Below are 15,540 nucleotides of genomic sequence, written 5' to 3'. Positions count from 1 at the left end.
AAATGCTTGTGAGGATGAGTGCTTCAGCTGGCTTGTTTGTGGGAGGGTCCACGAAACAGATTTTCTGTGCGTCAAGTGCTAATAGGTGAGGCTAGGGAGCTCTGTTTTTTAACAATTAGACTTTATTATACACAGTCCAACAATCCTATACAAGAAGGAAAAAGGGTTAAAGGGAAACAAGAGTAAACCTTCCGGTATCTGTTCCACGGGACGGATCCCCAGGTGTCTCTGGCCTGCACGCTGGTCTGGCTTGTAAGGTGGTCTCTGTCTAAATCCACGCGTGATCCTGATCCAAAAGATGCAGCCTTCTCTCTCCTCTGCCTGCTTTTCTCTCTCTCTCTCTCTCTCTCTCTCTCTCTCTCTCTCTCTCTCTCTCTCGTGCAATGGCTGGTCTGGGTCAGCATCCCTGCCCCCATCGATGTTCAATTAAAAACACAATAGCCCGGCTGGAGTCCCGGGATCCACTTCGTGAATTCCAGACCCAGGATGGCTCCATTCACTCTATCCGTGGTGTTTCCAAGGGGCAAAGCTTGCCAAGACTGTTTTCCCCTTGGACAAAGCTTACAATCCTTCCTACAGTGGGAGGGTCCACGAAACAGATTTTCTGTGGATCAAGTGCTAATAGGTGCGGCTAGGCAGCTCTGCTGGGGAGGCACACTCAGGGTGTTAGGTTTGTCAGAGAAGGATTGAAGTCACTGTTGGCTGAGAGAGAGAGGGGTGTTTGGTATTTTTGTAGGTGACAGAGCTCAGGTCTTCTGGGAAGAGGGAGCCTCAACTGAGATTTTGCCTCCATGAGATTGGCTTGTAAGCAAATCTATGAGGCATTTTCTGGATTAATGATTGATATGGGAGGATTTAGCCCACTGTGAGCAAGTGACAGTGTCACCCCTGGGCAGGTGGTCCTGAGTCGGATAAGAAAACTGGCTGAGCAAGCCATGGAGAGCTAGCTAGCCAGGAAGCAGTGTTCCTCCAGGGCGTCTGCTTTGGCGTCTGCCCTGATTTTTGTTCATGATGGACTATAATCAGGACATGTAAGGCAAATAAACCCTTTCCTGCTTAAGTTGTTTTTGTTCATGGTGTTTTATCGCAGAGGTAGAAGGCAAACTGTGACGGTGATCTTGTTTTTAATCCGTCTTAGAAGGCAGCAGGCACATCTGCTGCATCACCTGCGATTCTGCAGAACGCCTTGTGTTAGTGTTCTCTGAGGTTGTTTACGCTCGGCAGGAAAACAGCATGGCCTCACTGTGGGTACCAGCCAGCTGCCCTCAGGTGAAGGCCTCAAGGACAGGGCTGCCTCCCTTGCACAGCGGAGGACATGAATTTTCACAACAGGCACAGAGGCTGCCAGGCATGAGTAGAAACAGTGATACTGGGGCAGAGCAGTGTGTTAGGTGGGCAGTGGGCAGCAGGGGAAGATTCTGCGGAGGGATGATCCTCAGGGATGCGCGTGGTAGACTGACAGGATCTAGCAGCACTCCTCTACTAGCTGTGCAGGAGATGGTGGTGGCAAAGGGAGCTTTCTCTGTTACCTCCCTCACTTACTCAGTGTCTGTCTCTCTCTGTCTTTCTGTCTCTTCTTCCCTCTCTCCTTCCATCTTTCTCCCCCTCTCCTCTTCTTCCCTCTCTGTTTTTGTTTGGTTTGGTTTTTCAAGACAGGGTTGCTGTGTGTAGTCTTGGCTGTCCTGGAACTTACTCTGTAGACCAGGCTGGCCTTGAACTCACATCAATCCACCTGCCTCTGCCTCCCAAGTGCTGGGGTTAAAGGCGTGTGCCACCACCGCCAAGCTCTTTTGTAGACCAGGCTGTCCTCTTATTCACAGAGATCTACCTGTCTCTGTCTCCTTTGTGCTGGGATCACAAGTGCACACCACTGCACCCAGCTTTTATTAATACACATCCTCATTCTGATCAGTGTGAATATGTGTGTGTGTGTGTATACATATATATATTCCTGTCACTTGAAAATCTTTCAGAGCCTGTCAGCCACAAGGTACAAACCTACATACAGTGTGATATTTGACCCACTGTGCCTTTTTATGATCTGGTCACTCTCCATTGGACATCCATCTAATTAGTGTGATGTCTCAAAATGGCGTCAGATGCCCTTCTGCTAACCTACCCCAGCATGTTCTCCCTCTCCTGCCCCAACTCTAAGCACGATGATCTCATTGGTCAGCAGGTCACAGGTAAAACAGGGAGACGTGATCTCCGAAGTCTTCCACGGATATGTTCTGTTGCCTAGATCTGTTGTTTTTCCTCCCAAAGTGTTTCTGGCATCTACTTCCTTTCTTCCAGCTCTACTTCTGGTTTCTCAGTGCTAGATGAGGTCCGGTATGACCAGAGGTAAGACACTAGGCTGCCTTCCGGGCTTCCTCACTCATTCTTTCTTCTAATTCATATGTCATAGTGGAGTCAGAAGTTTGTAAAAGGCTGTCTGCGTCATGTCCCTCCATGACTGAGTGGCTTCCTGTTGACGTGAGCTTACCCAGTGTTGCCAGGTCCTGCTTGTTCTGACATGGGTCCCCAGCTTCACTTCATCCTCCTCTGCCTTTCTCTCTGCTCTCCTTCCTCAGGGCCACTGAGCATCCCTGTCCCTCCTCTTCACACTCGTTGGTTTCAGTTCAGTTGATACAGTGTGGTAATTGTACATTCATTCACCCAGAATTCTTTAGCGAGTGCCTGCTTCATTTGTGGAAGTGGTGTTCTAGACTGACAGTATAGAAGTGAACAAACCAAACGGAGCTCTTAGAAACCAGACAGGAAGCAAGCCACATCTGTCATGCCAGATGTGATTTGAAGGGGAAAAACCAGAGAGTCCCACTGAAAAGATAATCCTCAGAAAACACTTGCAGAAGGTGAGGGAGGAAGCCCTGAAGCTGCATGAGGAAACGATATCCCAGGCAGGAAATAGAGCAGAGATGTTCCCAAGGGCGTAGCCTGCTGGACAGTGACTGAGAGGGAGAAGAGTCTGTGCGTGACAGGTTCTTGTAACTTAAATTTTTTTAAAAAAAGAATATGTTTTATGTGTGAGTGCTTTGGCTGCATGTGTGTGTGTGGCCCACATGCACCTCAGGTTCCCACCAAGGTCGGAAGTGGGCCCTGGAGCCTGTGGCACTCGGGTTACAAATGGTTGTGACTGATAAGAGTCAAACCTGGGTCCCCTGGAAGAACAGCAAGTGCTCCAGGCCACTGAGGCATCCTTCCCGATCCTCAGGTAACTTCTCTCTTCTGAGTTAGAAGACGTCAAGCTGAGGAGTGAGGTAGCCTGATCTGGGTGGGTGGGCTGTTTGTTTGTTTCGGTTTTTGAGGCAGGGTTTCTCTGTGTGACAGCTCTGGCTGTCCTGGGCGGGCTGGCCGTAGGATGGAGGGCAAGGATGCAGTCAGAGAGAAGAAGACTAGTACTACCAAGTATATCTTAAGTGAAGCTGTTGGTACTCAGGGCAGGATGGTCATGGGGACAGGACGGCAAATCCATCACATTCAGATGCTCTGGGGTGGAGGAGTGGCTGTGGGTGAGACCGAGGACTCTTAGCATGATTACAGGATGTCTGGCTTAGCTCAGGTGGGATGGAGCAGCCTCAAACAGAGAGATGCCTCTGATAAATGGTATGACCCGCACAGCTTTGGATTGACCTGCGTAGAGAGACAGGGGAATGAAGAAGTGACAGGTGCACAGACATGTACCAAAAAAGGTGGAATCGGATGGGCCGTGCTTTCTGATGGAGGTGCATAGTAGCCCAGGAACTCGGTGTACTGCTGAGCAATGGGTCAAGTTAGCTGATCTCTGTAGGGGAGCAGTCTCAGGCTGCAGTCACCCCAGAGGAGGAAGCAATGGCTGGCACTTTCTGCACACGATGTCAACATTTGTATTAGGACAAGAAAGCTTTGCAGGTCCTCCACGCCTGACCCGGGGAAGGCCTTGCCATTGCCATAGGTCTGAGGCATTAAGGTCCATGACATGGCTGTGCCCATGTCAGCGGTACACATCCACTCAGTGCTTTACCTGCTCCCTATAGCCACAGTCCTACCCTCTGTTCACTGTCTGCCGCCCCTGTGTCTCCTTTGTAGTCAGCCGCTCAAACGTAACTCAACAGTTAATTGCTTAATGTTTGTATTTCCCAGAAGAACAATAAACTCAACACAGAGCAGGCATGCATATTATAGACACGCACTGAGTATCTGTCAAATGAGAAGCCGAGTCCAGGTGGAGCTGACGATTATATCCCTGATGAGTGAAGTCCTGGGTTACGCTGTGGGTGGTCAGTGTGTTATAGAAACCAGAGCAGGACTCGGAAGCCTGACGTTCCTTTGAGGTAATTATAGGGCTTCGGGATTTCTCAACACAAGTGACACAGGAGCCGGCCATGTGGTCACTTCCAGGCAAAGCTAGATTTGCCCTGAGGGCTTTGGCCCAGGCCTCCCTCTCTGATGCACTGATTACATCTTTAGAGCTATGCACCAGAGAGCAAGGTGAAGATTTTGATCTAACATACTTTCAAAGCAGGTTCTACTTTCCATTTCAAGAGAAAATACACTATTATGAAAGCGGAGCATTCTAGGGAAGATAAAGGAGCTTCCCAACCTGCCCAGGAAGGAAGTGAGCTGCACCGGTTCCCGCCCACCCGCCTCCTTGCCATCCCTTCCTTTCTTCTTTTCCCTTTCCTTCCTCTTTCTGACTTGTTTATCTCTCTGTTTTCCCGCACGGCCTCAGGTTTATGATCTTCCTGCCCCGGCTGGGAATGCGTGCCCCTCACCAGGCCTTCTCTTTTCTCTTTTACGATTACCATTGCTTGTATGCGTGTGTGTACATGCATTGCTACAGCTGAGCACGTGCAGAGGACAGGGGATAGTCTCTGGGAGTCATTCCCTTTCCACCTGGGGATTGAACTCAGATTGTTAACACTTGGCAGCAAGCACGTTAGCTGCCGAGCCGAGCTGTCTCACTGGTTCCAAAAGCTTAATTCTTAAAGGGCAGTGCTGAGTCCTCTCTTCCTTCACGCCTTAAAATGAACGTGTGTGCCTGTGGTTTTGCAGCAGTCTGCCACATTCTCTGCTGTGCGTGTGCTCTGGGCAGGTTCTTTTACCTGTACTAAAATTGCTCTAGTGTTGCTATTAAAGCCATAGTGTATATCTGGGGGGCTGGCTTCAGGTGGCATCTCACAGCCACCTGTCACTCCAGTTCCAGGGGATCCGACGCTCCGCTTATGGCCCTTCAGGATAGTGCACACATATGGTGTATGGAGATATATAGAGACAAAACAGTCTCACTCAGAAAAAAAAATTAAGTATTTATATTGTAGTCACCACCACTTTTCCATATGCTTTCTAGTAAAAGGTTCCTGGGGTGAAATTGGCAGAATCATCCAGAAAGAGGTGGTATGAATTTGTATTCCTATCCAAAGTGAACATGTTATGAATTATGGAATAATCTGTTTCCTAAGTTGTTTATCAACTGCCACCTAGAAAACATTTCTCTTGTTAATTTGTAATGAATAATAGCTCTTATTTTAATTTATAGTTATAACTTAGGGTGCTCTTTTTTTTAAAAAAAGATTTATTTTATTTTATGTGTATGAGCCTTGGCTTGCATGTGTAGGTGTACCACATGTGTGTCTGGCCCAGGGAAGTCAGAAGAGGGTGTTGGATTCACTAGAGCTGGCATTATGGATGGTTGTGAACTGTTGCGTGGGTACTAGGAATTGAACCCAGGTCCTCCACAAGAATAACAAATGCTTTGAGCCATCTATACAGCCCCAGGATGATGTTTTTGTTTTTTTTTTTTTTTTGAGACAGGGTTTCTTTGTGTAGCCTTGGCTATCCTGGACTTGCTTTGTAGACCAGGCTGGCCTCAAACTCACAGCGATCCGCCTGCCTCTGCCTCCTGAGTGCTGGGATTAAAGGCGTGCACCACCACCGCCCGGCTAGGATGATCATTTTTAATCTGTTCACAGTTGGATTTTTTAAAAAAATATTCATTTATTTACTATTTATAAAGTATTCTGCCTGCATACCAGAAGAGAGCACCAGATTTCATTATAGATGGTTGTGGCCCACCATGTGGTTGCTGGGAATTGAACTCAGGACCTTCGGAAGAGCAGACTGTGCTCTTAACCTCTGAGCTGTCTCTCCAGCCCATGTTCACAATAGTTTTTATGTGTATATTCATTTCATTTTTTTATTGGCTTGTCTTTTTCTTTCTTTTTTAAAAAAATATTTATTTATTACATATACAGTGCTCTGCCTGCAGGTACATCTACAAGCCAGAGGAGGGCATCAGATCACATTATAGATGGTTGTGAGCCACCATGTGGTTGCTGGGAATGGAAATCAGGACCTCAGGAAGAACAGTCAGTGCTCCTAACCGCTGAGCCATCTCTCCAGCCCCGGCTTGTCTTTTTCTTGTTCTCTGGTTTTATTTGTTTTTCTTTTTACAGTGTTGGGGATTGAACCCAGGACCTTAGATTAATGCTAGGCAGTTGCTGCATTGAGCTACATCCTCATTATTATTTATATTTAAATTGTTAATTTGTAAGGTCTTTGAACACCAAGGATTTAGTTTTCCTTCTGTATTCAATGAAGTATTTTCTGAAAGGCTGGTATGTATCTTTTAGTTAAATTAGTTTGGTACATTTTATAGTAATGGAAGTTGTCAGTGTTTATGCTGCTGTGCCTTATACTTGTTAGGCATGTATATGTGCGTGTGCATGCCTGTGCACACACAGAAGCATGCAGAGCAAGTATATTTCCTTGACCATTCTCCATCTTTATTTTTTGAGACAGGATCTCATGTAATCTGAAACCCACTGGTCAGTTAAGCTCTGGCCAATGAGTGTCAGGGATCCACCTGTCTCTTCCCTACTAATGGTGGGGTTACAGGCATGCTCCACTGGGCCTGACTTTCTACATGGGCTCTGGGGGTCTCAACTCAGGTCCTGTTGTGTATGGCAGGCACTTTATCAAGTGAGCCACCTCCCCAGAGCAGTCTTCACTTTCTGATAATCCTTGGGAAGACCATTCCTATTTATTCTAACAGTTTCTTTTAGCATTTTGGTGCTTTTTGTTTTTATGCTTTGAAATAAGGTTATATTATATATGTTATAAGGTTGCAGGGTTAATTTTACCCCTATATGTTGACTGTGCTGGTTTGAACCACGCTTTATGGTATATACTACATTTCTATACATGCAGTATAACACAGCAACGCTGTGTGTCTACCTTGTTTTGCAGTTGAAATTGCTTTTGTTCATTTTGATGCCTGAAATAATTGACTTAAAAGGTACTTAATTGTTTATTATTATCCAGGGGCCCCTCCGTTGTTACTCAGAATAAGGAAAATTTATAAAATTCTCCTAGTTCATTTGACTGGATGAGCTTTAGGAAGGAAAAGTAAAAGCAGATACAGACAGAGATAGGTGCCTTGAGCCCCAGGAGCAGTTTCTCCTCCCCCTCCCCCTCCCCCCTCCTTCCTCTTCTTCTTCCTCTTCCTTCTGGATTTTGGTTTTTGGCTTTTCAAGACAGGGTTTCTCTGTGTAGCTCTGGCTGACCTGCCCCGCCCCCTTGTAGACCAGGCTGGCCTTACTCACAGAGATCCACCTGCCTCTGCCTCCCTGAATGTTGAGATTAAAGGTGTGTGCCACCACGCCCAGCTGGAGTAGGGGGAAGCCTACTGTTGTTGTTTTGAAACAGGGTCTCTCCATGTAGTCCTGGCTGTCCTGAACTTTTTATGTAGACCATGCTAGCCTTGAACTCACAGAGATCCACCTACCTCAGAGTGCTAGATTTAAGGCATGTGCCACCATCAGGGAGATAAGAGCTTTAGCCCCAGCCCTAAATTCGACTATTCTTGTACATTCTTTATTGAATCTTATGGTACATATTCTGTGTCTTTCTTTTTTAACATAGGGTTTCACTGTGTAGCCCTGGCTGGCCTGGAACTTGTTGTGTAGCTCAGGCTGACCCCAAAATGACATGCTGGAATTAAAGACTTGTTGCAGCATGGTTTTGTATTCTGAATATTCTTCAAGGTTTATCCATGTATAGATCATCAAAGGTACACAGACCCAGCTAATGAAGTAGGTTTAATGCTCCTGCATTCTGACTCAGTCCAGCAGGAACTGAGCCGAACTTCTTGTTCAATAGAAGTGACTGGCTGAGTGTCATTCTCAAGGAAGAATGAGGAAACAGGGCAGTGTGTAGGAGCTCAGCGGGGCTAGGGAGTGAAAACTCACAAGCCCTGAGAAGGCAGGGTCAGCTCATGAAAAACCTCTCTAGTTTTGCTAGCTGGTGTTTGTGACGTTAGGCACTTACCCTCCCCCAAAGGCTGGGAGACCGATAGTGCCCCGTTCAGCGTTGGCTGCAACAAGCAGTGACCACATTTAGCAGCCTCAGATTTTCTTAGACAGGGACCGTAAGGTGGGTTAGGTCATCCTAGAGATGGGTCCTTAAGCCGCTAGCAATAGTGTTTGTTCAGATCTCCACAGCCCATGGCTAAGGCTTAGTCAGAAGCAGGCCCAGGAGCCTGGCTGCGTATTTGGTCAGGGGTCATCACTCCTGTGTCTGTTTTCTGGTTTGTTCATTCATCTCCTGATAGTCCTGTATAGGCCACCGTAAATAAGCTTTGGGGAGCATCTTTTTTCTCTTTCCCACTTCTTTCAGAGTCTTCTTGTTTCGTGGTTGCCCAGCTGTGGTGTGGCAATGTGATATTCTGAAAATCTCTCTTATATTCCAGATTCTGCTGGATCTGACAGCCAGAGTTCATAATACACTTTGAGGTTACTTAAAACGTAAGACTGATAGCCACCTGCGGACTCAGGCTGCTGGTGGATCTGCCTTCAGGAGAACAATGCAACAGTCCACTTTACTTGCCTTAGAGGCCCGGGAAGTCAGCTTTTCCAACCTTAGCTAATGCATAGTTGCGATTTTAAGTTATTTACTCTTCCATTCCCCTGACCCAGAGGAATGCATGTGAGGCGTTAGCTGAAAGCAACTTCCTAAGATCTCCCATAATGCCTGGAAGCGCCCACCTGTGGACACTGGCTGATAAACAGGGTCTGTTATCTGGTCAGGCGGGATCAGTTGCAGCCAGTGACTTAACCCCTTGTAAAACTCTGTTAAAGATTTCTCTTAAGTATCTCATTCATTTTCCACGTGATGACTTCTGTGCTGCTCAGTAAACACAGAACAAAGCTGTTTGTGAAGGACAGACACACGGCAGGCACCAACAGACAGACAGACAGAGGACAGAAAACACAGGGAACACAAAGCAGAGAATTCAAATATGGACTTAGTTAAAATGTATCCAAGGGGAAGGCAGGTGTGGTGGCTTACGTCTTCAATCCTAGCTCTTGGGACTTGGGAGGCAGAGGCAGGCGGATCACTGTGAGTTCGAGGCCAGCCTGGTCTACAAAGTGAGTCCTGGACAGCCAAGGCCACATAGAGAGATTCTATCTTGGGGGGGGGGATCAAATGACTCCAAGGGGAAATAATTTTATTTGTTCATGCTGCACCACGGCATTATTGGTGACTTGGAGTTAATCACTAATTCATTCTAATTGTTGAACCCAGTCATTGTGTGGGTTAATCTTCAACCACCACACTGATTTTCCTCCTGGCTGGGTGGTCACAAGGCCCTCCACTGATGCACCAGAATTCGCCTCTCTAGATCTTTGTCGCATGTAGCACGCCAGTATATGTGACACGCCTTTCCTTGTGGTCTTAAATTATATTTCGCTCATGACTGATGACAATCAAACACTTTTCGTGTGTTTTTTGTCCATTTCTACATCTTTTGTCTAGTGTGCTCAAATCTTTTGCCTGTTTTTGTTGATGTTATTGTTCATTTGTTGGAGATCATTATATATTTATCCTAGGTAGAATCTTGTGCCAGGCAAACATATTGTATGTATATGCATCTACATGCATAGGAAAATAAAATATTCGAATATCATGATAAGATAAAAGATCAACTGTACAACATAGGAATAAATCTAATGAGAGGCATGAAACCTTTCCACACAGAAAAGTGCAGAATATTGCTGAGTGAGATTAAAGGTTTAAACAGAGAAGTACTTTCTCACATTGGAAGGTTGGGTGCTACTAAGGTTTCTGAGCCAAGTATGGGGTTGTGCACACCACAGTCACAGCATGTGAGAAGCGGAGGCCACAGGGTCAGGAGTTTTAGGCCATTTTCAGCTACAGAGTGGGGTTAGGGCCAGCCTGGGCCCCTGCCTCAGAAACAAAAGAAAACAAAAAATAGATTTCAGTTCTATTCACATTAATATATAGAGTCATTGTAGTCCAATCAAAATCATGTCCATCTTTTTGTTGTTGTTGTTGAAGAAATAGCAGGTTACTTCTAATATATATACGGAAATACAAAAGATCTGGAAAAAATATCCAAGTGTTCTGAAAATACCAAAATTGGAGAGCTTACACTTCTTGTTGTTTTACCCTGACTTTAATTATAAAGCTTAGGGTAAACCATAATGAACAGTGGCATCTCGATAGATGAGTCAGTCTACACAACAGCCAGGCAGACAGCAGGGAGAGATGGACACCGCTAACTTCACTTCTTTTTATTCAACGTAAAACTCCAGCCCAGGCTGGAGAGATGGCTCAGAGGTTAAGAGCATAGGCTGCTCTTCCAAAGGTCCTGAGTTCAATTCTTAGCAACCACATGGTGGCTCACAACCATCTATTGTGAAATCTGGTGTCCTCTTCTGGCCTGCAGGTGTACATGCAGGCAGAACACTACATACATAATACGTAAATACATCTTTCCAGCCCATAGGATGGTGCTGCCTACACACCTCAGTTACCTGAGTCTAGAAGCTCCTTTACAGATGTGCCCAGAGACTGGCTTCTGCAGCCATCCCATCCAGCTGACAGTGGAGACTGCCCATCACAGCGTCTTCGCATTACATGGCATAGTGACGGATGGTTTGCTAACATGGAGACGTTGCACCACGGGACCTTCCTGCTTGAGCTCTTGCCATTGCCCCCTGCTGTGGACGCTGGTACCATTTCTCTGTTGACTGACTGTTCAGCAGAGCGTGGGCTCCTTCTCCATCGCCGTGCCACATTGCCTGGTGTGGATAACTCAAGGAGGAAAGCACCATGATTTCTTTGCCCTAGGACCCTAAGCAGAAACACCATGGTGCCAGGAGCCTGCAGTGGAGGAGAAATGTTCTGCCGTGGCAGACCAGGAAGCAGAGAGGGGAACTCTGGTAGTCACGTAGCTTTTCCTTTTCCTCTTTGAATTCCATCCAGGCCTCCAGCCAGTGCCATGGCACCTCCCACATTTGGGGTGGGTCTCCTGAGCTGTGCCGTTTCTTGTGTCTGGCAGGTGTCCTCAGACCCCAGTAAGTGCGTATGCAGTTAAGTATACCCGAGGACCTAGGACGTGCGTATGCAGTTAGGTACACCCGAGGACCCAGGAAGTGCGTATGCAGTTAGGTACACCTGAGGACCCTGACAGCGCTGCCTCTGCTCTCCAGTTGTAAGTCTAGAAGAACATACTCAGGCTATGGGAAGTAGGAGTTAAAAAGAAACGTAAAGAACAGCAAGAAATTACAAGTGGAGGCAGCGAGAGGCGGTGGAGACCACAAGCAGGATGCGGTTCACACCCAGGACTGAAACTGAAGTTTGGTACTAAGAACAGTCTTTGCAATCAAGAATACGTGTGTTAGCCTGGCCTGTAACCCCAGCACTCGGGAGGCAGAGGCAGGCGGATCTCTGTGAGTTCAAGGTTAGCCTGGTCTACAAACTGATTCTAGGACAGCCAGGGCTATTACACAGAGAAACACTGTCTTGAAAAACCACCAACAACAAAAAATTATGTATGTTATACACACACACACACACACACACACACACACACACACACACACACACACACACACACACACACCCCTCCACATTCCAAGGAGTTCCCCAGCGTGTGCTGCGCACCTTACAGGCAGCAGCACCCTCCATGGAGAGTGCCAGCATCTGCGGTAATGCCTGGCATGAGGGCAGTGAGCACTTGGGGAGGGCCAAGTGGTGCTTGAGGCACCAGCCGTGCTTCCCAGCCTGGCAGAGCAGGAGGGATGTAGAGCCTGTTAGAAGTGACTCCCTGTCAGAGGAAGGACCCATTGTTGTAGTTGACATTCAGACAAATTGGATGTGGTCAGTAACCATTTCTTGACTTGGGCTGGACTGGTGTTTTCCAGGGAGACAGTGTAAGGTGGTTTTAGGTGGGACACAGACAGGTTACGTCTCAAAAGGTAAGTTTATTACAGAGTGTTAGAAGAAAGTACAAGGAAGCATGACAGCTGTGACAAACAAAAGGCCACCGCGTTGGGCAGGCAGTGGGTGAGTGCTTGGAAATTAAAGCACGAGTGGGTTAAATACAGCCTGGGCTAGCGTCTGGGATCTCTGTCTCTTTGGATGTGGGCTTTGAACAGGAAGTTGGGTACAGAGAAGAAGTGTTCTGGGTTTCGTACATGGGGGAGCACAGTGGAACTGGCAAGCAGAATTGGTGCTTGGCATCATGGGTGGTGCGAAGTTAGCTGCTGTTAGTAGCATTGCAAGCATTTGGTGCCTACTGGGGCAGTCTAGGGTACCTGTGGGCTGGCTCCTAACACAATTGGGACATCCTGCATGCGGAATTTTCATATTCATTGTTCTTTTTTGATTTGGTTTGGTTTTTTGTTTGTTTGTTTTTGTTTTTTGAAACAGGGTTTCTCTGTGTAGCCTTGACTCTGTAGTGAGTCTGTAGACCAGGCTGGCCTTGAACTCACAGAGATCCACCTGCCTCTGCCTCTCGAGTGCTGGGATTAAAGGCGTGCGCCACCACCGCCTGACTATATTCATTGTTCTTCTGGAAAACACAAAGTGCCAAATCTTGGTCATTTTCTTAGGATACAAACCTGAAGAGGGACTGTTGGCTCATCGTGCATGCGTGTGTTGGCACAGCACCTTGTGGCTCAAGTGTGCCTGGCCACAGCCTGGCAGCAGTGCTTGAGTGCCAACTTCCTTCTCTAAACCCAAGGTCTACTCAGAAATACAGTTGTCTTGCCAATTTGAAGGGAGAAATAGTAATCTATTTGAGCTTTTATCTTGCCTTTAAGAATTATTATTAAGGCTGATTTTTTTTTTATGTTAGTTAGTTTTGTTTCTTTTGTGAATTGTCTCCAAATATGTCTTTTTATCCATTTTATTCTTCCGGGAATTTGAGGATATTTTCTCCCAAATTTATGAAAGTTCTTTATTTTGTGAAGATTTAAGTGTTTTGTAATAGGCTTCTGGTATTTCTCCTGGTCTATTCCTTGCCTTTTAGGTTTATCTGATAGTCAGGCTTAAGTGTGTCTCAGGGAGAAGGCAGCCATCCCATTCTGTGACCTGCAGGTCTTTGCACTTTACTCCTTTACAGTCAGGCACAGTTTGTCCTTTGTGTGTCTAATGGTCTCTGTCAGTAAGTGTTACTATCACCTGTGCAGTTAGACACAGTAGACATTTGCTGGTGTGGCTGTGCCTCTGCATCCATAGCCCCCAGGCACCTTTCTCAATATCCAATGTAAGGGACCTGGATTGCTGTTTGAAACTACATTTGATGCCTCTGATCAAAGTTAGATGAAAGCCAACATTCAGACTCACAGAGAGAGAAAGTCAGGGTTGGAAGAAACCTTGGAGAGTACAATGGCACTTTTTCTTTTAGCCCCCTGCCCCCAAACTCATGGATTGTATGCATTGGAGACCCGTTAGCATTTCTTTGTGTAAATACACCAATTTGTTTAGTTAATCTCAAGTGGATGACCTGTAAATCCTAGAATTTGATGCTCATCCTTTTCGTTCAAGCAGCCTTCTTTTCCTTCCTCACTTACCATGTGTTGGAAAACCCTAGTGTTTGACCAGCTGTGTCTGGTCAAATGGGGAGGTCCTGATTGAACATCTCAGTTGACAACACTCCCCCTTCCTTCCCTATGGTAAGGAAAAGAAAGAACTATTCTTCAATGGAAAATATGCCATATGCCACTAGATGGCACCATGACATTCCCCTGAAAACTCAGATAACCACAGCAGCGAGAAGACAGCTCACTGCAGCTCAACACATAACTACAAAACTTCTGGGAAACAGTCTTCGTCCTTCCTGTGTGTGACATAGAGTGGTATTTTCCATTTTATTCTCTTTCATATTGAAAAAAATGAAGATTTGTACACTGTTCAAGTTGAATTTGGTAGTGGTGAGTCAGATGTCATTGAACACCATAACTGTTTAATTCCTTTGTTTTTATTTATTTATTTTGTGGTACTGGGATTGAACGTAGTACCTTAGGCAAGAATGGCTTCACTGAGGATGTCTCCTTCTGCTTTCTGAGTCAGGATTTCACTATGTAGCCCAGGATGGCCTGGAACTCACTACATAAATCAAGTTGGCCTCAAGGTCTCAGAGATCCATCTGCCTTTGCCTCCCAAATGCTGGCGTTAAAGGTATGCACCACCATAACTGAGTCTACCACTGAGTTTCACTATTTAGAGACTAAATAACTTCACTGTAAGTGTGCTGTTTGCTTTGACTGTATAGACACGTGCAGAAGGCCTGGCCATTAGTATTTTGCATGCTGTATTAAACACTTGATGTTATCACACATGGGCAAGCATCAGTGAGAGACAAGTCTGTACAGAAAATAGCACGTACTGTAGGAAGGCGGAAGTCAGCTGTGTCACTTAGCATGGTAGCACCTATGGGGACCTCACCCTTGGTAGGAGGAATGCATGTACTGAAACCAGCCAGGATATGTTTTCTCAAAACCATAAACAAACAGGAAAAGACGTCTTATTGGTAGATACAAAGAGAAGATGAAGCGTCTGTTTCTGGGGCCTTAAACTGTACCTTGGAGATGTACTGCACACACACTTAAGTCTTGACTTAGTTAATAAGGACCATGGGGCTGGAGGCGTGAAGACTCAGGGTAGCAGTTAGGACACTTTCTGTTACAGCTGATAAAATCTTGACATAAGTGGCCCAAATGTTTACCTAGTGAACAGATGATCACAAATTACTATGAAGGGTGACATGAGGTTATTTTTGCTTAGGGTCTTGGGAAAGAAATTAGCAATATGAAGAAGAGAGATGGGACATACTTGAAGTGGGACACACGTAGGCTTGTGCCATGTAAGTGTGAAGATGTCGGGTGGGCCTTGTCAAAGGGCTTGTGAGGCAGCCCCTGTGCATATAGTGGCCCTTTCAAGTCAGTGATTTTCTTCTGGATCCTCAACCTGGTTCTTGGGAACTTGACAGTGGCTCTAGGACTGAAAATCTTTGCTCACTTTTTACCTTTTTAATTTTTCCAGGTTTGCGGTGAGCATTGGCTACTGGCATGATCCATACATTGAGCATCTTGTAAGGCAGTCTAAAGAGAGGAAGGCTCCTGAAATTAACAGAGGTAAGTGTTTATCTGCCTCCCTGCCATTGCAACACCATGAGCCCGAGATTTTACAGTTTACTTCAGAGAGAACTTTTCCAGGGTGTACTCTTTATGAAGAACAGGGAAGGTCTTA

General features: G+C 46.1%; 1 protein-coding gene across 3 annotated transcripts in view; it reads left to right on the top strand.

Moving 5' to 3' along the window:
• LCMT1 (leucine carboxyl methyltransferase 1) overlaps positions 1 to 15,540 on the top strand; it is a 72,151-nt gene that overhangs the window by 22,942 nt on the left and 33,669 nt on the right. For all 3 annotated transcript variants that reach the window (XM_084772351.1, XM_084772350.1, XM_084772349.1), the window contains exon 2: positions 15,334 to 15,425. Coding sequence is in view for 1 of the 3 variants with exons in the window: in XM_084772349.1 (XP_084628475.1) it covers positions 15,334 to 15,425 (92 nt within the window). In the remaining 2 variants the exon portion in view is untranslated. The remainder of the gene's footprint in view (positions 1 to 15,333; positions 15,426 to 15,540) is intronic.

The sequence above is a fragment of the Acomys minous genome (genome assembly GCF_964271855.1).
Source record: "Acomys minous genome assembly, chromosome: 2".
NCBI classification, from domain to species: Eukaryota; Metazoa; Chordata; class Mammalia; order Rodentia; family Muridae; genus Acomys; species Acomys minous.
This window is presented reverse-complemented; position numbering and strand designations above follow the sequence as displayed.